This window comes from Sciurus vulgaris, assembly GCF_902686455.1.
Source record: "Sciurus vulgaris genome assembly, chromosome: 1".
In the NCBI taxonomy this organism is placed as follows: domain Eukaryota; kingdom Metazoa; phylum Chordata; class Mammalia; order Rodentia; family Sciuridae; genus Sciurus; species Sciurus vulgaris.
The window spans coordinates 114,144,668-114,171,525 of record NC_136461.1 but is presented as its reverse complement, the minus strand read 5'-3'; the positions used below and the strand labels follow the sequence as shown (position 1 = coordinate 114,171,525).

Below are 26,858 nucleotides of genomic sequence, written 5' to 3'. Positions count from 1 at the left end.
TGGTTCCTCCCAGCCTGCGAAATTCCAATATCTGAGAGAAACCATGCGCCATGCTCTCTCTTTTCTTCTTTCCTTTTCCCCCGGCGGATGTGAATCGTCAGCATAAAATAAAATCCCTTGTGTGAGACCTCGTGTCTGCTGAGCGTTTTTCTGGGAGCTATCCACGAGCCACAACTGCCCCTAACATCTGGTGCCGAAGATCCGGGATGGGTTTTTCCGCTGACTAAGCAAGCGGAATCCCATCCGATAGCCCCAGTGCCCGCGGATACAGGCTCACCTTCCATTTACCTGAATGCCCAGTTTCCTACATACAACACTGGACTCCAAAATTGGTGAGTTCCTCTTAGGTAGGCCCCTGACCACTTAAACACATCTCGGCTGATCTGAGAAGCGACCATTCCCGAGGTTGCCTCCACCGCCCCTCCGCTCCTGCCACCTGCCCCACGGCTCCCACCACGGACTCCCCTCTGTAAATCTGGTGCTCTCAAGACTGCCGAGGTGTGGGGGTACCTCCTTGGTCCCCATAGCTGGTCCTAGTTGCTGGGTGGATTCCTGATTTTATGGTGCTGAGATTCTTTCTCAGGATTTGAGGCTCTTTTATCTCCTGCTGCGTCTCGCTCAAAATCCTGGCCAGGTCTTCAAACTCTCTCAGCTAATGCCTGGTTAAACACTGGTATTGGTGATGACCAAACCTCTGTTTTAACCTCTCGTTGCCTAGCATGGTGGTTCTTGGGATGCCAATAATCACTAGCCAGGTGGGTCTCAGTTTACCATGGGATCCAGGACATCCAGCCCAGCAAACTCACCCCTGAGATGTTTATTAAATCATCTCAAACCCCTTCACCTGTTCCCTGAATCACAGCTAAATTGTCCTTTAATAGTAAGTCAGAATGGTCTATTTATGACACCCTAAATTCTAGCTTTGTACTAGGTATAATTATATGCCTAATTGTACTATTATAATTAAGTACACAGGTAGGCAACCTCGTGAATGGAAAGGGACTTTTCCCTTTTGTGTTTTTCCTTTCTTTCAGGATAAACCTAATCTCTGCTGTCCTCAAAAACCTGAACCCATTCTCTTGGCTTCTCCCCCACCTTTTAACCCTTCTTTCTCTTCCGAGTTCGATCCAGCTGATGAGTCCTCTCCTCACAGGCCTCCTACTGCAGAAGCCCCTGTCCATTCCTCTCCTTTACCTCATTCTGTTTCTCCTCCCGCTCCGCCACTCAGCCCACCAAGGCCCCCCACCACGTGGTCTCTACACACGTTCTAGCTCCTTTACAGGAGGTGGCTGGCGCGGAGGGAGTAAAACCTGAACACGTTCTCTTGGCTGATTCCTTATTTCAAATCTTTTCTTTCTGGCTTCTTAGCTCTCCCTGCAGGCTCAAGAAATTAAAAGGACCTAAGCATCAAGTTTCTGCTAGAACATATTAGTCCCTTTCAGATTCAGATCTCAGTCAAGGGTTACACTGAAATGTAAATGAAGAAAGGAGCAGTAGGAGACCAGTTTCAAACCCAAGGAAAAAAAAAGTGTCCATTTTAAATTTCTCCTGGGCTACAACTCAGAATACTTTTCTCCCTTTCAACTTTTCTCTTCTTCTCATTTTCTCATGCCTTAATTAATAACCATTATCATTTTTCTTCTAGGACTTTGTTTTTCTTGAATGCTGTATTTTTGAGCTCACAATTTTGATCCTACAGACCTAGGTTAATGATTTTTGATCAGTTCTTTTTATCCAACTCTAGAGTTATTTTTGAACATCCATTACATTGCAATGGAAATAAATATTACAAGGCCTTTGCTTTTGTGTTAGATATGTGTGCATAAAAATTAAAATTTTAAAAATGGATCCAAATATTTTTAATTCATGTGATTTAATGAGGTTCAATTTAAATTGGGTAAACTAATAGAAGTAAAATGTCATTAAAATTAACTCACAAGTCTCTAGGTGGTCACACTAATAAAATATTAATGTTTATAAAATGTCTAACATCAATTTTTCTAGGAATTTTCTTCAACAGGAAAGAGACGGCAAATACTGTTGGTACACTTGTCTGGTATCTTGGTTTTTCTACAATAAGATGAGTGAATTGGAGTCGACATGTATGGGATTACTCAAATGTGTTTGTTAGAGACATCTGATTACTTTATAAAGCTAAAAACATTATTCTTTGTATATTAAATGTGTTCATATTTTCCAGGTATACAAGCCTTTAAAGCAGAAAATTTATCAAGCTGCTGTTCTCAAAATTAAACTTGTCTGTAATGGTAAACCTATCATTTAATGTTCTATTATAGGACCTGTCATCAATAGGGTATATGTAAAATCTTATTTAAGAAAGAGTGTAATATGCAATAGCAAAAATGGAACAACAGTGACTGAAATTGGGGTCTCTGATGACCTCATGTCTGTGGCATGCCTGGTGCCTGGGGGTGCTCCTGTGCAAGGGCACAAGATGCCTAACTGCTGTGGCAGTACATTAATCTCAGGCACACAGCCCTTGGGCAGGAAGGAATTCTTTTGCTAGATAACCAGTGTTTCATCAGCTCCCTTCTCTGGTTCCTGCCCACCTTACAGTAACTGTGGAACCTAACATTGCACACATATAAAGATTGCTGACATAACACTTTAGATCTGCATTTCCATCAGAGAACAGAGCTCCATCTGATCTCAGCTTAATCTTCAAAATCTGTGTTTATATACTCCTTTGCCCCTCACTGAAAAGCCCCACATTAAGGCTCTGCCTCACCACCCTGCTACACATTACAATGGCTCCAAAGTAAGCCTGACTTCAACTCATTTAAAGTTGTGTTCAAAAGTCTGATGTTTGCTGTACTGTAATCTCAAATGGGAACTCAGCCAAAATTCAAGATAGGTATTGCACAAACTGAATGTTTTACTGTTGATGACTCCATTTTGTATTTTCCTTGTAAACTCTAATTGTTGCCTGATCAATATTTTGCAGAAGTACTGCTTCAAGAGCGAACACCATAAATTAACTTGGAATAGTAAGCCACCACCTACAGAATAGAAAATGTAAACCCCAATTAGATAAAAGGGGGGTAAATAACGGTAAAGTCATAGACATTGAAGTTAAAGCCCAGTACTCTTGCTTTATGACTGGTGAGACTGACTTGCTTGATGGTTAAGATCAAACTTAGAGATTGAGATTAAATACAGAGGTCAAGAAAAGTCCAAATTTGGTCTTGCCCTCAAAGTCAGCCTGAACCTAGGGAACAAGAGGACTTCTCCAAGGAGCTTTGCAACTCTGAGTCACACAACCTCCTGACCAAAGAGATTGATGAGGCCGCTAGAGGAAAAGCCACTCAGTGCATCTGCTGCAGAGGAGGGTCATAGAAAAAGGGAGACATCCCTGATGCTTTCAAAGAAAGCCACATCATCGAGAAGACCCTGCCTAACCAAATGGCACTAATGGAGCTAAGAAGCTGCTCTTAAGTTCTCTATGAGTGACCCCTGTGGAAACTCAGCTGACTCTTTAACAGACAGGAACAGGTCACTTTGACCACCTTGATCTTAAACACCTAGCAAGTAAGTTAAAACCGAAGTATAGCCATTCTTGGGCATTTAAAAATAATAGTAACTATCAAGAGAAACTGCCAGAGTCAGAAGTTTTTAGTCAGTTTAAGGCCTACAGACACAGGTAGGCTTAATCTACGTTTGCTAGTAACAGAAGGATAGAGATCTCTACTAAATGTTGTGTTCACATTCCTGATAACCTAGACAAGGTTAAAGCTCCCAAATAAAGGCCTGTTCTCTCCAGCCTTTGCTAGGCCTTGTTATGGGAACAACTTCTCCGTTCTTCCACCCCCTGGTGAGGAATTATTGACTTCTGTCATCTTTATAATATGCATTAGCATGTTCCAGATCCTGCAACATTTATATTGTATCAATCTCACTTCAGTACTCATGTCTTTTTGTTCTTCTCTCATAGAAGCACCCATCCTCAGATGCCTTTACAGCCTGCTCTCCCCCAACTGGACTTCTACCATGAACCCCTCAATTGATTTCTAAAAAGAAACCTCCAAACTGCTTGCCCCACGCTGCCCACTTCCAGCTTGAAGAAGTCAGATCGGTCATCACCCCTTTTTCCTACAGCAGTGAAGGAGTTCCTAGTATTAGAGGGGTAAATGAAGTCAGAATTGGGGACAGGCAGTTAATGCAGAAATAGGAGATCAATTAAATTGAGAAAACGAAGTCCATGAAAATTATCTGCCTTTGGAAGCCTGAAAGGAGAATGAACTTTTTACATCTCACCTGCAAAACCAACCCCAGTCACCTAGGCAGGAAGGAAAGAGAAGGTTTCAAAAAGAACTGGAGAGCAAGATTTTTTTATTTTTTATAAAAAAGGAAATGGGGGAATGTAAGGAATCAGGCCTCCCCACCACCTGTCAATCTGCGCTCCACCCACCTCTCCCGTTATAGGAATTTCCGGCTTACGCTGCCGTAATCTTCCTGCCTCCCGCGTTACATTCTAACATGTCATTGGTCCATCACTCAGTCTGTAAGAATTCTCCTCCGTGATTGGTTCCTCCCAGCCTGCAAAATTCCAATATCTGAGAGAAACCATGCAGCCATGCTCTCTCTTTTCTTCTTTCCTTTCCCCCACCCCGCCCCCGAGCGGATGTGAATCATCCGCATAAAATAAAGTTCCTTGTGTGAGACCTCGTGTCTGCTGAGTGTTTTTCTGGGAGCTATAGACAAGCCACAACTGCCCCTAACATTCAGAATAAGTGACTCTGGAGATCCAATGTACAACAGTGTGACTCTAGTTAAAAATATTGTATTTGCAATACTTGAAATTTGTTGTCAGGAAATCTTAAGTGCTCAAACTGCACACACACACACACACACACAAATGACTAGGTGATGTGATAGACACATTAATTAGCTTGGTTATGATGTATATAATTCACAATGTACACTTAAATATACACAATATTTTGCAACTATACCATAATCAAGTTGGAAAAAAAGAAAACAAATCTCACAGAAAATTTAACAATTAAGTCTAAAAGAAAATTCGGTTATTATTTTAAATAGTATCTTTTAAAATTATATTTTCAATGTTGTAATTTTTAGCATCCTGAATTCATATACAATTGCACTGAACTCTCCTATGATTTCTAAATTACTATACGGAATATTCTTGTCCATTTATTCTTTATATGTTTATGTTATCTAAAAAATCATACAACTTTTGCAAGAAAGGTATGTTAATTTATGTTTTAGTCAGCTTTTATGCTGCTGTGACTAAATGATCTGAGCAGAACAATTTTAAAGGAGGAAAAGTTTATTTGAGGGCTCATAGTTGGTTTCAGAGATCTTAGTCCACAGAAGGCCAACTCCATTACTTGGGGCTAGAGGTGAGGCAGAATATGATGAAAGAGTGTAATGAGGGAGGTGGTTCACATGGCTTCAGAGAGCAGAGAGAGAGGCTCCACTGGCCAGATACAAATATATACCTGCTAGCCACACCACAGTTCCCATCTCCTCCAGCCACACTCTATCGCTTCAGTTACTACTCAATTAATCCCTATCAGGGTATTAATTCACTGATTGAGTTAAGACTCTTACAACCCAATCATTTCTACTCTGAACCTTCTTGCACTGTCTTACATATGAGCTTTTGGGGGACACCACATCTAAATGATAACAATTTACAACTTTAATTATTTCCCTGATAAAGATTTGTTAAATGAATAAAAATCACCCAAATCCCAATAACACAGAGCATGTGATGATTTGTGCTCCTGCCAACAATGAATTTTGTGAGCCTTTGCCAATGTTTCATAAATTTAACAGCTCCCTTCCCAAAAGATGAGTTATATCCCTTCATTAAAAGTTGAATAGTTTTTACAATCTAATTTGTTATTGATATTTCTTATTTTTTCTTCTGTTTTAAAATCAATCATCCCTGACTTCCATCAAATCTTTTATCATAATATTTGCTTTTTAATTCTTAGTTTATATGAACACAATGTTATAAGGGATATTGATAGTCAGCTTTCCATGACTGTAAAAAAATGTATAAGCTAATCAACTTACAGAAAGGAAAGATTTATTTTGGCTTGCATTTTTGGAGGTTCCAATCCATGATTGATTGGCCCTATTGCTTTGGGCCTGTGACAAGGCAGCACATCATGGAAGGAGCACATGGAAGGACAAAAACTGCTCACCTCATGTCCAGAAAGCAGAGAGAGAGGCAGAAGTCAATTCCCTTCCAGTGCATGTCCTGGTGACCACCCTTGAGGCAAAGCCTTTAATACATGGGTCTTTTGGGGACATTCATCATCCAAATTAGAGCAGGATTTGGGCCCCATTCCTATCATATGTATTCTATTTTCACAGGTCAATTTTTATCCTTCCATCTTTTAATGGTGTTTTCTGTCATTCAAAATTTAATTGTAATGTGGTCAATATATCCATATTTTCATGAATATATTGCAATTTTTTTCTATTTTTAGAACTTTCTACAAATAATGATTAATTATCAACTATATTTGTATGATGTTGCTTGTGATGGTTGTTACATGACTGCATATGTTTGGCAAAGCTCATTAGGTCATATGTTTAAAATAAGTGAATTTCACTGTGTGAAATGTGTACATCAATAAAGTGATTAAAAATTTAAATATATGGATTTATTCCATAAAATGTATGCATACATCTATATACGTGTAAGCATGTATAAAATATGCATGTATACATACATATATATACATACATACATATATTTATATGTATATTATATATAAAGATTGAATGAAGGAGGAGTCCAGGGAAATAAATTAATAAAAAGAGTGGGGAATAGGGAGCACAGACGTGAAGAGGTGATGGTTTTCTGGTAGTTCCCCCCCACCTGTCAGTCTGTACAAATCTCTCCAGCCTCCAAGGACCTGCCCAACTTCCCTCCTACTATTCTGTGAGCACCCCTCTGGTGCTTACAGACTTAGCAACCAGAAGTTGAAGTAGCACTGTTAACAGTTACTGCTGCTTCAGGGCTTTGGTTAAAAGGGAATGCACATAATTAGAGAAAAAAATCAAGCATACAAAAATTCAAACTTCACCTACTAATGACAAAAATCCACCCTCTGTCCACTGAGGCCAAAGGAGCTACCAGCAGAAGAGAGAGGAGAATGGTAGGAAACACACAGAAGTAAGTTAGTCTTATAGTCAGAGAGCAGATTTCAGATTTTATTATTTCAATTTGGGCAACAGAGTATAATGACAGATGCTGTGTAAGACTAGGCCAGTGCTTTGGGGTGTACAGCACAGACTGGACAATGGGGAATGTGGTCCCCAGCATGTTTTAGGAGAAAGATTTGGCTTCTGGACATCAGGCTAGAAAGATGCTCCAAACAAGAGCTCAAACTTTCCCCTGAGCCTCTCTGCCAGCCATTCCTGCAGCCTCAGAAGGGAGAGGAAGTCAAGGGCACTTCAGCAGCAGCCTCCAGATTGCTGGCTGCTGCCCCCTCCACAGCAGCTGGAGCCCCCCGAGGGCTGGCTGCAGCAGCCAGAGCTCTGTCTGTGGTGGTGGGACCTGCGGGGCCTGTGGTGGCTCAGGCAGCAGCCACCACCCCCAGAGCTGGAGCCACAGCAGCCCCCAGAGCTGGAGCCACAGCAGCCCCCAGAGCTGGAACCACAGCAGCCCCCAGAGCTGACACTGCAGCAAGAAGGGGCTGGAGGGCACTTAGGGGGACACTTTGGGGGGCACTTTGGGGCAGGGCACTTCTGAGGGCACTTGGGGGTGCACTTGGGAGGGGGCTGGCACTGCTGCTGGCTCTGCTGGCAGGACATCTTGACAGGTGTGTGTTCAGGAGCTGAAGGACAGACAAACACAAGTCAGACCCAGGACACAGAGGCCACCTGCCCACTCTGACCCTCTTAGCATTGTTTAGAATCATAAAAACAGCATCTCCAGTTTTACTTCTCATACTCCATTCTCTCATATCACTACCATCACCATCATCCTCATCCTCATCCTCTCTATGGAAGTTCAGGATACTCTTTTAAGTCAGAAAAATGTGCCAGTGTAGTCAACTGAGACCAAATGATATTATAAAACATGTCCATAAGTCAAAGATTTATATATAAAGGAGAAAATTATTGCAAATGTCTCCAAACCCTGAAATTTCCCCATTTAAGGGTCCTTACAGAGAAAAGAATTTTTAAAAGGGAAACACAATCGTTCCCTCTCGTCATGACTTGCAAGATGATTTTCCTCTGTAGGTCAGTATTGCAAAGGTTCTTAAAAATTATCAACTCACTCAGCCACTCCATTAATGAAGAGATGATAAGCCCATCATTTCCTACATGCATGAGACCTGAGCTCTACTCCCCCACATCAGGTTGGAGCTCAGATGTCCTCTGCTCACCAACTGCTCATGATGACAGATTGGCCTGGCAAGTCTCAGGTGTGTGGTCCCCTAATCAAGTTGGAAGTGAGTGAGAAAATACCAGACCCATGGCTATGTGTGTTTCCTAAGCCAAAGCAGCCACTGATATCCTGTCCTGGTTTCAGTTCTTTCTTTGGGGAGACAGGGCTGCATTTCCAGAAGTTGGATCCCCTTCTAACACTAGCACAAGTGGAGCAGGTCTCTGTGCTCAGTGTCCCCTGTTCTGAGGGGTCCAACTCACTGCAGAGCAGCTTCTTGTCTCCAGAGCCCAAGGCACAGCCACTCAGTTGTCCCTCATGCCCCTTATTTGTGCCAGAATTCCTGTTGCCCCTCACCTGTAAGTCTAGGCCAATCTCTCTTCCTCTGGCAATATGGCCTCCAGCCCTCAAGGCCCTGCTCAGCTTCCCTCCTCCTCCTACCTGAGCATCCTTCTTGGGAAGCCTCTATCCCCTTTCCCAGTAGACACTTACCTAGGTCACAGGCAGTGCAAGGTCAGTGCCAGCTCAGGAGGTGAGCAGATGGAGGTGCTCTGCTCCTGAGCCTTTTTATCCTGGCCTTGTTCTCTGTCTCAGCATGTGAGACAGGGCCTCGGCATGGGAGGACCCACCTTATGACACCCACATAAGTCATGTGATGGGTGATGAATGGATGCTCCTCACCTGCTTTTTCCATGGGGTTCAGAGAAGCTGCTCCCAGCCTGGAATGTGACTTAGAAATGAGATGAGGATGTAAATTCCTGTCATCATTCTCTACCTCATTTATTTTAACAGGTACCTGCCTTGACAGCACCTCCCTTCTCTGTCCATTCCATTTTCTGCTTCTTTCAAAAGTACTCTATGCTCCAGGTAACCTAAGTTGAATTATTAAAAGTCTGATGTTTTCACACATGCTACTTCTAAACCTGTACTTTGCCAAACTGTGCCAGTGATGTAGCCACATGCACAGGTAAAGCTCTGGAAGAGGGACCTGGCTCAGCAGCACTGGGACCTGGTAATTAATCAATATCATTTTACATTTATGGCTATAAAATTAGAAGGTTGATGATAATTGGTTATAAAAATATTGTGAAAATCAGTGAAGTAATACACACAAGGGAGAGAGAGAGAGAGAGAGAGAGAGAGAGAGAGAGAGAGAGAGAGAAAACGAATAATGTGTGACGAACAGAATGACATACATGCCTTACTGAGTATAGGATGAAGGTAAGGTTCTTAATAAAAAAAAAAAAATCACAATTTCCTTCTGGAGAGAGTGAATCTCATTCATTGTTTGGTCATTTTTTTTTTTTTAATCAGTCAATGAATCAGTTTATTTACATTGACAGTTCTCTAATCAAAGTAATAATAGGCCAATAAACCAAAAATGTAACATCAAAAGGATGTGACTTTTAAATATTATACTTAATTCTTTGTCTTTTACAGGTACAGAAATAAAATACCATTTCTGTTCTCAGAACACCTTTAATGAAACTGACATCTAACAAATCATGTGTATTTCAAAATGAGGTGAAACAAAGATCTCTATTTTTTAATGGATATTATTCTTTCATAAAGATCACATTACCCTTGAATTTTATGTATGTATTGTTAAGCAAAACTTTAATACAAATAGAGTCTTCTGACCTACCACATACATCTGCAGTAATCATCTTTAGGATTTTAATGTTGTCAATATCAGTATTTCCTAAACCGTACTCCTAACTCATAAACCTCTATAATAGCAACATAAACTTTCTTAAAGATCTATCCATTTTTATTTTAGTTATTTTAAAAATCACATAATAAATCATTAAATAATAGTAACATAAACTTTCCTAGAAATTTTGAATTTTTATATAATTATAAAAACAATCACAATGAATCACTACATATTATTTAATTAATTTGTAAAAACAAAATTAAAAAAAAACAGTTGAATAAGTGAATGATGTGTTTTTTTTGCAGGGAGATTAAAAAACTCCTGTAAGATTTAATGAATTTGAGAGGAATATTCTGTGTGTTCCTTAGAGTTCCTTAGGTTGATCAAATGAATGATCACTTAGTATTTGTGCCTCTGTAATGCCCAGTGTCTAGCACTGGGTTGCAAATCAGTGCAGCCATTCTGGAAAGCAGTGTGCAGATTCCTCAGAAAGCTTGAAATGGAACCACCATTTGATCCAGCTATCCCACTCCTTGGCCTATACCCAAAGGACTTAAAATCAGCATACTACAGAGATACAGCCACATCAATGTTCATTGCTGCTCAATTCACCATAGCCAGATTGTGGAACCAACCTAGATGCCCTTCAGTTGATGAATGGATAAAGAAACTGTGGCATATATATACAATGGAATATTACTCAGCCATAAAGAATGATAAAATTATGGCATTTGCAGGCAAATGGATGAAATTGGAGAATATCATGCTAAGTGAGATAAGCCAATCTCAAAAAACCAAAAGATGAATGATCTCGCTGATAAGCAGATGTTGACATATAATGGGGGATGGGAGGGGTTAGGGTTAGGTTTAGGGAGGGGAGCAAGAATGGAGAAAGGAAGGACTGTATAGAGGGAAAAGAGGGGTGGGTGTGGTGGGGGGGAAGGGGGAAAAATGGCAGAATGAATCAAACAACATTGCCCTGTGTAAATTTATGATTACACAAATGGTATGCCTTGACTCCTTGTACAGAGAATCAAAATGGTCATTTGCTTTTATTTAGTCCTTTTCTTCTGGTGCAGACATGGTACCAGTAGTAAGATAGGCAGCAGGAAGAAAGCTCCTTAGGGAAAGCAGAAGTAGCAGCTTTGCTCTTTGTATTAATGTGAAGGTTTGAATTTCTGGGGGTCTCGTTGGGAGAAAGGGGTGACAGCCACAGAAGAGAAAGAGAAGGACAAGAGAGAAGGCTGTGAAATTCTTTAATTCTAGGCACACATTCCAGACCATAGGGAATCAGGTGACTTTTGAGAACAATATTTTGTGCTGTTACTTTGTAAGACTCTGCCTTCTCTTCATCCCACAGGTTTTCACTAGTTTTCTCCACATCCACAGGTCTTACATAAAAGCAGTGGTTTAAATTTGTGTATTCATTCTAAGACAAGATGGTGGCAGAGGCAGTCATGTCTGTGGGTTTTTCCAAAAACTAAACATATCCCGCCAGATGTAGTCAAACAAAAGTTAGATTCAATCAGGTGGCAGGGGGTGGGGTGGGCAAGTACTCTTCTCCACAGACACTGGTGGACTCTGGAATTGCCCAGAACTTGGAATTAATATCTGGGCCTCAAAAGGCATGGTGAAACCAATCAAAATGTAGTGGAGATACATATGCACTTATAAATGTATACACAGAGACTACATATGTAGAGAGATACAGGTCTGTAGTTTAGAAAGATGACATATTTATGTGTATATATCCCTTTACCACAGAGCATCAACTATTTACATGTGCCCAGACTCCCTTTGACAAAACACTGCCTGTAAACCCTGTGGTCTTTTCTTGACTCTCTTCTTGCATGATATCCAAGAAAAGGTTCTGAAATCTCCATAAATAATTAACACCAACTCATCAGCAGTCTTGTTCAGGATTGCATGCTGCTTAAAGGGAAAAGTCCACAATTCTATAAGACATGTCTTCATGCTCTATCTCTGCTGCAACCATTTTCCTCCCACTCTCAAAAATGTTCTAAGTTGCACTTTATTTTCTGCACTTTGATTACACTGGTCCTGGCAATATTTGCCTTGGTCTTTGCCCTGTCAGGACAAATCCCACTTCTTTTCTTTTCATCCTTCATGTGCCATATCACTTACAATAAATTTCTTAACACCTGACCTGGATTTGCTATTTCTTAACCCTCATTAGTTCAACTTGAGGCTCTGCACACATTGGTATTTTATGATTTTTTAAAGCCTTTCACTAGCATTGCATTGACTTTATAAATAACTAATCCTTATGACTTAAGTCACCCTGACAGGCATCTATACTCTGAGGAAGGTAGGGAGGTATGTGTGTCCACATCACCTTGAAAGAGCTTCCATTGTCTCACCTCACATGACATTTGTTCTCCTGCTCATGTTGTTCCCAAGAGTTTAGGAATGGGGAAGTGACCAGGATATTGATTCTTTGCTTTTCACAATCGCTGGTCTCCTCAGAATCCCATCTCCTAGTTTCTAGGATGATGGGGTGAGATGCCACCTGGCCATGCCTCTGTCTCTACATAGGGAAACACCTAGGTCCTCATCTGACCATATTTGGATGTAGGTGAGGAGCCAGCAGCATACCTGCATAAGGAAGACTGGAATTAAGTCATGGCTATGGGATATACTGGCTCAGGTGTCAGGTTAGTATAAACATCTTGACTAGTAAATCATTGCTGGTCTGAGGATTTCCATTTGTCAAAGTGCCTTTTTTATGTAGTGAAGTTCTTGCTATCTCCTGGAATGTGGGAGAACACTGTTGAGATCTCACCAGAAGATAGTCAAATGGATTAAGTGGATTTTTTCCCCTCTGTTTTATAGCCAGCACCAAGAAAATTGATGATCTTCAGGATTTTCCCTTCATCTAATCAAATGGTGAAGACATGCTCTTTAAAAGAAAATTCAGTTAGTATGTAAATAACATCCTTTTAAATTATAGTTTTTGGGGGAGGGGGAGGGATATGAAAGATGGTAGAATGAGACAGACATCATTACCCTATGTACATGTATGATTATACAAATGGTGTGAATCTACATTGTGTACAATCATAGAAATGAAGTTGTACCCCATTTGTGTACAATGATTCAAAATGCAGTCTGTAAAAATAAAAAAATTTAAACTTAAAAAATAACATAAAATTATAGTTTTTGATTGCTGCCAGTAGTATAATTTCTAATATATTTTTGGCATATCATAGAGTAAAACTGTAATGAGTTCTCCATCATATCTAAATTATTGCAGTGAAAATCTTCTAAAAAAGCTTTAATAAATACTGACAAAGTCAAGAGTCATGTGTTTTATATGTGGAAACTGGAAGGAAAGAAAAAGGAGTTCTCATGAAAATAGGAAGAGAGACAAGGAGATAGAGGAAGGGAATGAGAAGGAGGGAGGAGAGGGAGAGTGGAAGTAGTTGGGATGAAACTTGCCAAATTACATTGTTCCATTGTATGCATGTACAAATATGTGACAACTAATCTACTGTATGTATAATGTTATATATAACTATATGTTACATATAATTATAATGTACAAGTAAAAATACAAAAAAGTTTGGTAAAACACATCTCAGCCATTTTTAATTGTATATCCAGAGTGTTAAATACAATCACACTGTTGTGTAACCAATTTCCAGATATCATTTTGTGAAACTGAAACTCTACCCTCATTAATCAACAGTTCCCCACTATTCCTCCCCTGCAACCACCCCTCACCAGAAACCACCATTCTACTTTCTGACCACTCAGTAGTCCACATAAGTGAAATCATTAGTATTTGTCTTTTTGTCATTAGATTATTTTACTCAGCATAATGTTTTTAAGGTTCATTCATGTTGTAGTGTATATATATATATATATATAATATGTGTGTATATATATATATACACATTCACATATATGTGGATATATATATTTCTTCCCTTTTTAAGACTATATAATATTTCATTGCATATATACACTGCAGTTTGTTAATGGAATTATCCATCCGCAGACATTGGGCTGCCTCCACCTTTAGGCAACTGTGAATAATGCTGCTAGAAACATGGATATATAAATGTGTCTTTCAATTCTGCTTTCTATTCTTTTGTACTGAGAATTAGTCAGAAGTGAAATTATTGGATCAGGTGTTAATTAGTATGGATCCACCATACTGATTTTCAACATGTCACTTTACATTTCCACCATCAGCTCACAAAGATTCCAAATATTTTATATCCTCATCAACAATATTGTTTTCTTCTTTTGCTTTTATTCTGGGCTTGAAGTGATATCTCCTTGTCGCTTGTGCTTGCATTTACCTAATTTTCAGGGATACTGAGCTTCTTTTCATGTGCTTGTGATCATTTTTCTATGTTTTTTTTTTTTTTTGAGGAATGTCTATTCAAGTCCTTTCTCCATTTTTATCATATTGTTCATTTATTTGATAATGAATTATTGCAGTTTGCTACATACTGTGGACATTAACCCAATATCAGATATAAAATTTCAGATATCTATCCCCATAAAGGATATTCTTTTAGTATTAAAGGTTATTCTTTTAGTATTGATTGTGTTCATTGATTCACATGTTTTTAATATTGATATAGTCTAATTTATCCATTTTTATTTATTTCCTGGGCTTTTGGTTTATATCAAAGAAGTCACTGTCAGATCCAATGTTATGAAGTTTTCCCTTATGTTTTCTTCTGGGAGCTTTATAGTTTTAATTCTTATGTTTAGGTCCTTGGTACTATTGGAGTTATCATTTGTGTATAATATAAACTAATTATTCAGTTTCATTCTTTTACATGTGGCTGTCTAGTTCTCCCAGTACCATCTGTTCAAAAGATTGTCCTCTACTGAATGGTCTTGTCAATTTTGTTGAGAATCATTTGACCATATATGTGAGATTTACTTCTGGGCTTTCTTCTATTCCTTAACTCTATGCCATTAGTCTATACATTCATCTTCTGATAGGACCATGCTCATTGTTGTAGATGTGTAGTAAGTTTTAGAAGATCAGAAAGTGTAAGATCTTCAACTTTCTTCTTCCTTTTCAAGATTGTATCAGCTATTCAGGAAATAATTTGCAATTGGTCTTGGTGTGCATACTTTTAGCATGTTATTGAACAATGCTTGTTAATACTTCTTTAGGATTTTTATCAGTTCTTAATATCACTGGGGATATTGATCTGTAGTTTTTTATATTGTTGTCTGGCTTCGGTATGAGTACAATGCTAGTATAATAGAATGAGGTTAAAGTGTTTCATTCTTTCAGCTTTTGGAAGAATGGAAGAGAATTGATATTAATTTTTCTTAACATGTTTGATAGAATTCATAAATGCATCTGTCCAGTCCTACACTTTACTTTGTAGGAAGTTAATTAATCCTGATTTAATCTTCTTGGTAATTTTTGTTTTTTTCATGAATCCATCTTTTTAGGTTATATGTTTCTAGGAATATCCAATTTGTTGCCTAACAATTCTTTTATAATCTTTTTTATTTCTATAAATCAATTGCAATGTTCCCCTCTCATTTATTTTATTTTCTAACTTGACTCTTTCTTTTTCCATGTCAGTCTAGTTATTTGTCAAATTTGATGTTCTCAGAGAAACTGCTCTTGATTTCATTGATTTTCTCTATTCTCTATTTCAGGTAAGCCTGGTCTAACATTTCTGATTTCCTTCTTTCTGCTAGATTTAGGTTCAATTTGTCCTTTTCATAGTTATTTAAAATGTAAAACTGAGTCATTAATGTGAGGTAATTTATTCTTTTATCATGCAAGTTTTTATAGCTATAACTTTCCCTCTTAGCACAGCTTTCTCAGCATCTTGATAAGTTTTAAGTTTTGATATGATCTATTTTCACTTTTACTTGTACCAAGTTATTTAATAACACCTCTGTGATTTTTTACTTGGACCTAGTAGCTGTTTAAGAGTATATTGCTTAATATCTACATATTTGAGGATTTTCCTGTTTTCCTTTGCTGTAAGTTTTTAGTTTGATTCCATTTTGATTTGAAAAAAATACTTTATATGAATTCAATACTTTTTAAAATTAGTAAGACTTGTTTTGTGTCCTTTCATATGATTTATTCTGGAGAATATTGCATGGGCACTTGAGAAAAATGTGTACTCTGCTGAATTTGGTTGGAGTGTTGCTTATGGTTATCAGGCAGTTGGAGTGTATTGTTGTCCTGGTCTCTGTGTACTTGTTGATTTTCTGTAGGTTGTTCTGTTATTGAAAGAGGGAGTTTTAGAGCCTCTTACTCTGCACAGATCTCTATTTCTCCCTTCGATTCTGTCAATATCTGCTTCATACATGTAGAAGCTCCAATGTTGGTTCATATGCTATCTCCAGTTATAGGTGACGAGTTCTTCTTCTTCAAATGTTGAAGTATGAACACTAGAGAAGCACCAAGGCAAACATAGAAAGCAGGTTTTATTTAAAAAGTAGTAATCCCGAGAGGGTAAGCAATGCCCTTTTCCCTCCCAGAGGAGTTTACAGGAGAGGTTGGTTAAAATAGAATGCCTCCTTCATGCAGCTTTAAAAAAATCACATTGAGGACATTTGAGCACAGCTGAGCACAGGAACAATCATGGGGAGATTCCAAATAGGCTTTTAAAGGTTTACTAGGCAAACAAAGGGAAGCTGGGTGTTTTCTTACTAACAGTCCTCAGCCCTAGAGTCTGAATTGCTTGTGTCTGATCTGTGAGGGAAGGGATGCACCCTGAGGACGGGTGTGGCAGAGAAGTGTGGACAGTGCTGCATGGCCCATAGGGAGGTGAGTGTCATTGGCGTTTTCCCTCAGTGCCACTTATTGAGCAATCACCCTAGGTACCCCTTAGGGCAGTCGGGAGTGGGGTCTGGAGAAGGAACCTTTGGGGCTCAGCCAAGAGTAGCCCAGGGCAGAATTCCATAATTGTTTCAGCTCCTTCACCTGCCTCCATGAATCCAAGGTAGACCAGGGCTAGAGACACTGTGTTATTAGATATGGAAAATGAAAAATCCCCCAAATAATGTGGTCTGGGAAAAGAGCGTGAAAAAGAAGGCCATGCACCAACCGCCTTCATCTCCCAAGACAAATGTCCAGGTGCTGGCTGCAGATGGTGATACTGCCATTTACCCATTTACCGGAAGTTCTGCTTCCTCAGATATTGAAGTATAACAACAAGAGAAGAACGCCAAGGCAAGCATATACTAAGCAGATTTTTTTTAAAGTAGTAACACAGACTTCTTCTAGGAGGGAGAAGGGGGACATGACTGATGTTCTAGAATCCCAAGAAGTGAGTGCACCCTGCATCTTTTGTAGATTAGGATCTTCTTTGTTCTGTTCTTTACCCCACTTATCTCACTTCTACCTGACTAGGCCCAGTAGTTGCTGGTGACATGGCAAAAAAGGTGAGAAACAGATGGTATGGTAGGGGGAAGGGCCAAATGCAGATTCAGGGAGGGCCACCCTCCCCACACACATTAATTAGCAATTCTTTGCCTGCAGCATTTTGGGAGGGGTGGTTAGGCAGGTAACTTTGGTGATCAAAAGTACACTGGAGACTCTGACATTCCAATCTCTCAAGAGCAGTCTCTAACTTCCCAGACTCAGCTGGCCTTCATTCCTTGATTCAACCAGATTTTCTATTCTGCACTAACTGCTTGTCCTCAATTCTGGCTTCTCCTGCATCCCCTGTTCTGGTGTGAAACTTCATCCCTGAATAAATAGCTTCATGAGGTTTGCATCCAGCCAGGTCTTTGTGTGCTAATGAATACTTATGCCAATCGCTCTCCGAGTCTGGACAGAAAAGTAGGAAGTGGCTTGGCAGGACCCAACATGCTTGGTGTAATGTACAAAGCTGCACTCCCCACCCTTTCCGTTTCAGCCATTTCCCCACCTCCCAATTACTGTCAGTCTGTGAACATCCTAGCTAGCTATTGGTTCATCAGTCAGCTTGCAAGTATCCTTCTCCGTTATTGGTCCCCTGTTAGCCCGGCAGAATTCAACTGCTTAAGGGTAGCTATCCCATCATCTTTTCTCATGCTTTTCTCTCCCCCTGACTCACTTTCTTTCTCCTCCTCGCTTTTCCACTCTCTTTAGCGGGAGCCCTGTCTCTTTTCTTCTCATTTTCTCTCCTACCCTGCAGGGAGACACTCTGTTTGCTTAATAAACCCTCTTATGTGATTTCCCGTGTCGGGCGTGGTTTTCGTGGGATTCCTTACACTTGGTCTGCACAGAATAGGTGATCGAGAACTGCCTAGGCCAGGAACTCTCACCCATGTCTTGAAGAATGATGGCTGCACTAACTGCATTTAAGTAGCTGACAGATGCCCTTATTTACCCTCCTGAAAGAAACAGAGAGATGCACCTCAAACAGATGTGGGGTGAACGGAGAGGAGCTTACCTCGGTGTAGCTCTTGGTGGGACCTCCAAATATGATACTGCCAGTTATCGGTGACAAGTTCTGCTTCCTCAAATGATGAAGTTTGAACATTAGAGAAGTATGAGAGTAGAAAGCAGGTTTTATTTAAAACGTAGTAATGAAGCCAGAATTGGGAACAGGTAGTTAGTGTAGAAATAGGGGATCGGGTCAAATCGAGGAAATGGAGGCCATAAAATCATCTGCCTCTGGAAGTTGGAAACTGCCCCTGGAAGAATGGAATGTCAAGGATCTCCAGAGCCCATTGATTACCAAATTTACCTGCCTTTATCAAGAACTGCAAGCAAGAAGCTGCTAATTAATGCCCCCTGGGCCCTTGCCTGCCTGAATCACCCTGGCCCTCCCCCTGCCCATGGCTTCTCACTTAATGCAAAACCAAGCCTAGTCACATAGGCAGGAAGGAGAGATAAGAGGGGGAGAGAACTGGAGAACAAAAGAGAATTTAACCTATAAAAGATGTAGGGTGCGCTCACTTCTTGGGACTTTAGAATATCAGCCATGGCCCCCTTCTCCCTGCCAGGAGAAGTCTGTATTATTAGCTTTAAATAAAACCTGCTTAATATGCTTGCCTTGGCGTGCTTCTCTAGTGTTCAATTTTCAACATTAGAAGGAGCAGAACTCGTCACCGGTAAACGGCGGTATCACATTTGGAGGTCCCACCGAGACTTAGGCCGAGGTAAGTAAGCTTCTCTCTCCACGCACCCCACATCTGTTTGAGGTGCATCTTTCTGTCTCTTTATTTTTGGAGGGCAAAATGGGCACCCGTCGGCTACTTAAATGCAGTTAGTGCAGCCGCCATTCTTAAGACTCGGGTGAAAGGTTTCCCGGCCCAGGCAAGTTTCCAATCACCTGCTCTGTAGGCATGTTGGACTGTGCTGAAGCCGCTTCCTACTTTTCTGTCCAGGCCCGGAGCGCAATTGCCGCCAGTACACAGTGTCCCTAGTCCTGATCTGCCCAGGATGCGTGGAGGTGGAGGAAGGGTTGGAACAACTGCGGGGTTCTCGGCCCGGGCTACTCTCGGGTGGACCCCAAAGGTTCCTTCTCCGTACTCCACCTCCCGACAGCCCTGAGGGGTATCCAGAGTGATCGGTAGACGAATGGCACTGAGGGAAAGCGCCAATTACCTTTGCCTCCATATGGGCCACACAGTGCACAACACTCCCGCACATCCACTCCCTCCTGGATGCTCCCCTTCCCTTGCCGGTCAGACATTAGGAATTCAAGCTATAGGATTAAGGCCTGGGATGATTAGTGTGAAAATGCCCAGGTTCCCTTTGTTCGCATAGTTAGCCTTCACTAGTCTAGACACTAGAGTCTCCCCATTACTGTTCCTGTGCTTAAATGTGCTCACTCACAGTGTTCTCTTTAAGCTGCAAGAGGGAGGCATTTAAAAACCCCTCCCGTGAGACCCTTCAAGCAGAGGGCGTTATACACCTAACAACCAATAGATGTCCCCTCACCCTCCGGAGATTCCTTTAGTCTACAGGGCAAAAAGATAAGCAAAAGGCACACTTTTTACTTTTGTCATCGTTTTTCACAATTAGGAGTTTATAGTGGCAGGAGGAAAGCAGTAATGCCCTTAAGTCTGAATCCTCCCAGGGTCTCTAGCACAGGGCAAACTAGGACCCTAGCACTTTGCCGAAGAAGGCCAGAAATAACTTTGGCAAAGCCAGCTAGTGAGAGACGGGTTTTCTGGACCGTAAGGAAGCTCAAAGTTAGGGAGACGTCTCTAATATTTCTAACTCAGAAGGGAGCTTCTCTCTCAACAGTATTGCCAGGTTCACCACTAGCCTGCATACTGTTAAATTGCAAATGATCAAGAAAAGTGCCTTTCATATGTTACCTGCTTGACATCAATAATCTCTGCCATGAGCGGAGAAAGCCTTGAGGAATCGCCCACTAAGGAAGGAAAATGGAGGGGACCCTCCCAACTTAAGACAGACAAAAATAAATTTAAGGAGGCTTTTGGAGGATCCTAATAAATATTGAGATGTTTCAAAACTTATGCCAGGCATGACTTCACCTGGAAAATTATGCTATTAACCATCCAGAGCACAGGCAGTTCCCAGAAACCATCCTAACCGGGATTTGAATAATGAGTAGGATGCCTAAAAAAACTATTATGCAGCCTTCAGGAAAGTCCTGCTATTTTCATAGAGAGACTTAGGAAAGCAATAAGAAAACACACCACTCTGAATCCTGAATCCATAAAGAGCCACCTACTTTTAAAGTATAAATTTATCATTTAGTCAGCCCCAAATACTTAGAGGAATTTACAAAATTGGCACGTGGCCCTGATCAATCCTCAGATGATCTTCTCCAGCTTGCATCTTCCGTTTTTTTAATAGACATCAAAAGGAAAAAAAGGGAACATATAGGCAAAAAAAGGACTTATTAAAGATCATTCAAACTGATAGAAACCTTTAATGCCTTGCAATAGTCCATGCAATTTGCCCATTTTAGGAGTTAAAAAGCAAACTGCCTAGTCCAAAACCTTAGAATAATGAAGCAGTAATTTCCCCACCCTGTAGTTCTTAATCCATACACTTTTATCTTGGATTCCAACTGCTGCTTGGTTTACTAAGTTAGATTTAAAAGATGACTTTTCCTGTTTATGCTAGACTCTGAATGGCAATTTCTGTTTGCCTTTGAGGAACCAGATACTGTATCTCAACTAACCTAGACAGTATTGCCTCAGGATTTAGATGGCCCTCAACTGTTCCGGACAAACTTTAGCTAAGGACTTAACAAAATTCAGAGATAAAACATCTGTTATTGTTCTCCAGTAAGTAAATGACATCCTTTATGTGCCTCCACCCAGGAGGAATATCAAAAGGCCATTTTAGAGCTCCTAAACTTCTTAACTAATAGGAATTAAAAGATCTCAAAAATAAAGCTTAATTATGTCATCATTAGGTTCAATACTGCAATATTCTGCCCCAGGAATATCAAGAAGGGGCCTTACTTCAAGCTCCTGTCCTCCGCTTACCTATGAAGCAAGATTTAACTTGTTAGTCACAAAAGGGAAAATAAATCCTGGATAAGCAGCCATAGGCAGCTCAATAACCAATGGCATATCTCAGTGAAGAACTTAGCAAAGTAGCTTCATTCTCAAAAGCAATGGAAAATAAGGTCTTGTAATTTTCTTTAACATCCAACCTGTCCTGATGAGATGGCTAAAATGCCCTAGGCACAAAGTTTCTGTTAAAATCTGTTAGATCCTTCCAGATTTCAGTCAAGGCTCACATTAAAAAAGCCTAAAGGCTCAGTAGGAGACCGGTCTCGAACCCAAGGGAAAAAAAAGGTAAAGAGAGCCTTATCTAAACTCCAGAAAAAGTAAATTTTATGGTACTTCACTAAAGTAATTAACGGCCGTATCATTTTTCCAGGACTCTTGTTTTTTTTTAATTATATGTTTTTTTGAGCTCATGATTTTTTTGATCAGTTCTATTTTTTTATTCAACTAGAGTTTTTGAACATCTGTTACATTGCAATGGAGATTCACCTATAAAGTTACAAGGCCTTTAATTTTGTGTTATTTGTATGTTGTGCTGTCTGATGTCATGTTTTGTCTGTATCAAAACTGAGCGCTCCTAAAATTAAAATTAAAAAAATGGATCCAGATACTCTCAATTCACGTGATTTAAAAAGGTTCAAATTGGGTAAAATAATAAAAGTAAAATGTCTTTGAAAATAACTCACAAGTCTCTAGGTGGTCAAGCTAATAAAATATTGATGTTAATAAAGTGTCTAATATCAATTGTTTCTAGGACTTTTCTTCAACAGGGAAGAGACAGCAAATACTGTTCAGGACACTTGTCTGATATCTTGGTTTTTACAGAATAAGTGAATTAGAGTTAACATGTATGGGATTACACAAATGTGTTTGTAGAGACATCGGATTAATTTAAAAAGTTAAAATGCTAATTGTTAAATAACATCGAGTACTTTTAACTCCTTAAATTCCATGGGGTATCATACTTAAACATTATTGGTGTTTTCATAGGTTGGTAAATAAAAGGGTTTAAACTTGCTTTGTGTCATCACTAAACTAAAAACAAGGTTACTAAGAGTTATGTCCTAACAAGTGCAATTCTATATACAAAGGGTCCCAAAAGTTTCAACTGTGTTTCAATTAGAGTACTACAAACAACAGAATATTTAATTTTATTAAAATAGAGTAATTTATCTAAATTCAGAAATTTCATAAGAGTTATTTCAGAATGTGAACAAAAAGGGGTCAACAAATAGGAAAGAAAAATAAAAGGTTCTGGGTATGGAAATATATTTAGTAAAAGGGGAAAAGGAAATGTTTCTGGGTAAGAAAGTGCTTGTGTGATGAAATACATGAGGGTCTAAGTAAGTGCTAAGAAAGTCTGTGTGTAAGTAAAGGGTAAGTCTAAACAAGTTTGCGTGTAACTAAGTTGGTTTTATGTGTGTGAGACACCTAAAGCTATTAAGGTTTTCCTAAGGTGAAATATTAATGTTCTGATATAAACCAAAGTTTAATCTATATGGTAAAATGACAAGGATTTCTTAGAAACACTAATTTACTCTTAACTTTATGTCTATTAAGTTTTATTCTTTGGAACAATTAGTCTTAAAAATTAGGGGTTTATACAATTATGGTTAAACAACTGTTAGATTATTGTATTATGTTACAGAGTCTACATTTTTCTTTAAAAACTAAATTTGGTAAGATAAAAGTGTCAAGGTAATTGTGAAATGGTCACTAGTTGTATATTAAATGTGTTCATATTTTTCAGGTACACAAGTTTTTAAAGCAGGGAATTTATCAAGCTCTGCTATTCTCCAGATTAAACTTGTCTGTAATGGTAATCTTAAACTTATAAAGAGTAAATTTTATTGGGGATTTATTTCTATCATTTAATGTTTTATTATAGAACCTGTTATCAATAGGGTATATGTAAAATTTGTTACTTTTTACACTGAGATAAAAAATTTCAAATATAAATGTATTTATAAATGTTAGAGCCTGACTTGTAAAGGTTAATATTGTGAAACATGAAAACATTTTGCCACTTTATCTCACAAAAGGAAAGTTAAAAGCTCTCTCAGGCCTTCTTTAATTCATGTTTTAGATATAATGTTAAATTGTTTTAACTAGTGTTCATATAGACTCAGGAAACAATATATGTAAACTTCTTAAAATGACATTTAAGAAAGAAGGAAAGATCAACATCAGAATTAGAACACTTAAGATCTGTAAAGAGCCACGCCTTACCTGAGATAAGGCTCTGCCTCCCACCTCACTGTGTGTAGGATACTCCAAAATAAGCCAGACTTCAGCTTATTTAAAGTTATAGTCAAAAGATTGGTTTTTGTTGTAAAAGTACTGTGATCTCAAATAGGGGATATAATGTGGTCCTCAGTCAAAACTCAAGATAGCTATTATACAAACAAGATATATTTTTACTCTTGCTAATTTCATTTAGTAAAACTGTTACCTGTTGATGTTTTGCAGAAGTAGCTGCTTCAGGAACACACAACCTAGGTAACTTGTGTTCAATTTTCAACATTAGAAGGAGCAGAACTTGTCACCGGTAAACGGCGGTATCAGTAACACAGACTTCTCCCAGGAGGAAGAAGGGGGCCATAGCTGGTATTCTGGTATTCTAAGAAGTGAGAACATCTTGTCCCTTTCATACATTTTGGATTTTTTTTCTTCTGCCCTCTTCCCCCTTGTCTCTCTCCTTCCTGCCTATGCGACTAGGCCCAGGAGGTGCCAGTGGGATGGCCAAACGTTGAGAAGCAAATGGGCAGGGGGAAGGGCCAAATGGAGTGATCCTGGCAAGAAGCAGCCCAGGGGGCATTAATTAACAACTTTCTGTCTGCAGCCTTTTGGGAGGGGTAGTATAGGCAGGTGATCTTGGTAATCAAAGGGCTCTGGAGACATTGGCATTCCAATCTCCCAGGGGCTGTCTCCAACTTCCTGGGCCCAATCGAGTCTCCATTTTTCTCAATCCAGCCTGATTGCCTGTCTACACTGACTGCCTGTCTTTAATTCTTGCCTCACATATATGTCTATAATCGTTATATAATATTCTTCTTTTTACCTGTTTTGTCTACATTCCATTAGTTGTATTCATCTTTTTCCATTCTTTTTTTCCCCCTCTCAGACTTAATCATTTCAAATGACTTGTGCCTGTGTGAATCTGTTATTGTATGTGCAAGCACGAAAAACCAAGACGGAGCAGAACTCAAATGGGCCAGCAAACTCTATCATCAGTGGGATGGCACATGACACATGGCACATTTTCAGGGGAGAAAATGGACACTGGTTACCAGAGGTTCTGCTTTTTATAGGTCTTAATGAGAGCTGATCACAGTGTAGTGGGTAACTGACCCAGGCCTGGATACAAAATTAAGGACACTAAAAATTAGTGCCTGGGAAAGGGAGAGAGTTCCCTTCCCCTTTCCTGCCAGCTGGTTTTCAGGGAACTTAACTAGCACTATTCACTCCTTCCTTTTGGATTGTAAAGGACTTTCCCTTGGATCTAACTACTTTCCTTTGAAGTGTAAATACCCCTGTGAAGGCTCCCAGGCCCAATCCTGGAGATTTACCTTTGGCTTGTAAGAGCAGCCAGTCCACTCTGCTTCTGTAAACAAGCTTCCCGCTTGAAAACTCTTACATACCATCATATATCAGTTTTTGAAACCTTGTGCACAACTATGTATCGTTTTAGGCTGAAAATTTATGACATCAGATAGCCTATAAATGTTGTGAAAAACTGGTAAGGGGCACTCAGAATCTGGAGTGGTGATCTCCTGTGGACCACTCTTGGAGTGCCTTTGGCTGCTTCTTGCCTGATTCCCACAACAGCAGCAGACTGTTTAGTGTACTTAATCATTGGAGACTTGGGAAGTGCCAACTGGGCAGTCAGGGAACTAGTTGTGCAGGTTAAAATCCAATTCAGGAAAACAGTTGTAAAAGTTTGAAACTCATTCTAACTCAGGGAAACAATTGTAAAAGCTTGAAACTCATTGTCCCTGGGATAAAAATCTAGAGCCCAGAGCCCACTTCCCCACCAGGACTCAGCGTTCCTGGGGAAGGATGAAAGCCCAGAGCCCTGTGCTCATTGCTCACCTTCTTCCTCTGGGATCCATTGTTACCCACAGCTTCACTATTTGCTTTTTTCCTTCCAGGACTCATCACTCAGGGGCAATGGGAAAGGGTCAAAGTCCAGGGCCCAGCACTCATCGCCCTTCTCCCTTCAGGACCTATTGTCACTGGGAAGGGATGAATGTTTGCCTTCTTCCCACCCGCACTCCTCCCAAGTCACACTGTCCTCCTTTCTTCCTGGGGGATGTCTTGGGGGATATTATTTTTCATATCCTTCAGTACCCTTTAGAGAACTTTTCAATTAAGTTTTTGTAGTTCTTATAATTTTTATCTGTATATTAATTTATTCATACCTCATTTTCTAATTTCATTGAGTCATTTGTCCATACTCTCCTTTAGCTCTTTGAGAATATTTAAGAAAGTTGTTTCTAAATTGTTTTAAAATTCTTCTTTAAGGAATTCTTGACTTGTGTTTTCGTAAAATCAGATTCTAGAGATTTGTTTTATTCCTGAGAATGAGCCAAGTTGTCCTCTCTCTTTATATGTCTTTTGATTTGTTTTTTTTTTTTGTTGTTGTTGAAGAATGTGTGATGGGCTGACAGATCTGGCTTCATGAGAATGGTATAGGCCAGACTCTAAGGGAAATGACTAAACAGACTCCATTTTGCTCTGAGACTCCATATTATGTAGGAAATAATCTTCTCCCATGGGAACACCCCGCCTCTGTGCCCATCCTCAATTACTTAGTGTGACATGTTTAACAATACAGAATGACAATTCCTATGTAAAGAAACATTGCTCTCTTTTGCTCCCTATTGCTCCTAAACAATGTACCATGTGAACAGTGTGTGGATGTTAGTGAAGCCAGAATTAAGAACAGGTAATTAGTGTAGAAATAGGGGATCGGGTCAATTCGAGGAAATGAAGCCATGAAGCCATCTGCCTCTGGAAGTTGGAGACTGCCCCTGAAAGAATGGAATGTCGAGGAGCTCCAGAGCCCATTGATTACCAAATTTACCTGCCTTTATCAAGGACTGCAAGCAAGGAGCTGCTAATTAATGCCCCCTGGGCCCTTGCCTGCCTGAATCACCTTGGCCCTCCCCCTGCCCATTGCTTCTCACTTAATGCAAAACTGGGCCTAGTCATGTAGGCAGGAAGGAGAGATAAGGGGGAGAGAACTGGAGAACAAAAGAGAATTTAACCTATAAAAGATGGAGGGTGTGCTCACTTCTTGGGACTTTAGAACATCAGCCATGGCCCCCTTCTTCCTACCTGGAGAGG

General features: G+C 39.8%; 1 protein-coding gene and 1 long non-coding RNA gene across 4 annotated transcripts; one reads left to right on the top strand and one right to left on the bottom strand.

Annotated features, from left to right (window-relative positions):
- Nucleotides 1-197: 197 nt before the first annotated feature.
- Nucleotides 198-26,858, top strand: LOC306670977. Of its 2 annotated transcripts, XR_013766548.1 has the most exons (4): nt 198-332; nt 2,201-2,374; nt 2,860-4,153; nt 26,442-26,858. It is a non-coding gene; the product is annotated as an uncharacterized lncRNA (long non-coding RNA). The 2 variants fall into 2 exon arrangements; XR_013766549.1 differs by lacking the exon at nt 198-332 and having other exon boundaries at nt 2,162-2,374; nt 26,442-26,856.
- Nucleotides 7,199-8,964, bottom strand: LOC306670815 (uncharacterized protein). Of its 2 annotated transcripts, none has more exons than XM_079155807.1 (2): nt 8,888-8,964; nt 7,199-7,841 (listed from the first exon to the last, which is right to left on the bottom strand). In XM_079155807.1, the coding sequence occupies exon 2, from the start codon at nt 7,816-7,818 to the stop codon at nt 7,459-7,461; it is 360 nt and encodes a 119-aa protein (XP_079011933.1). In that variant the 5' UTR covers nt 7,819-7,841; nt 8,888-8,964; the 3' UTR covers nt 7,199-7,458. The 2 variants fall into 2 exon arrangements, with proteins under 2 accessions (XP_079011933.1, XP_079011934.1); XM_079155808.1 differs by lacking the exon at nt 8,888-8,964 and adding an exon at nt 8,753-8,775.

Coding starts and splice junctions, on each gene's coding strand:
- LOC306670815 (XM_079155807.1), bottom strand. CDS start 7,818: ATGTCCTGCCAGCAGAGCCAGCAGCAGTGCCAGCCCCCTCCCAAGTGC.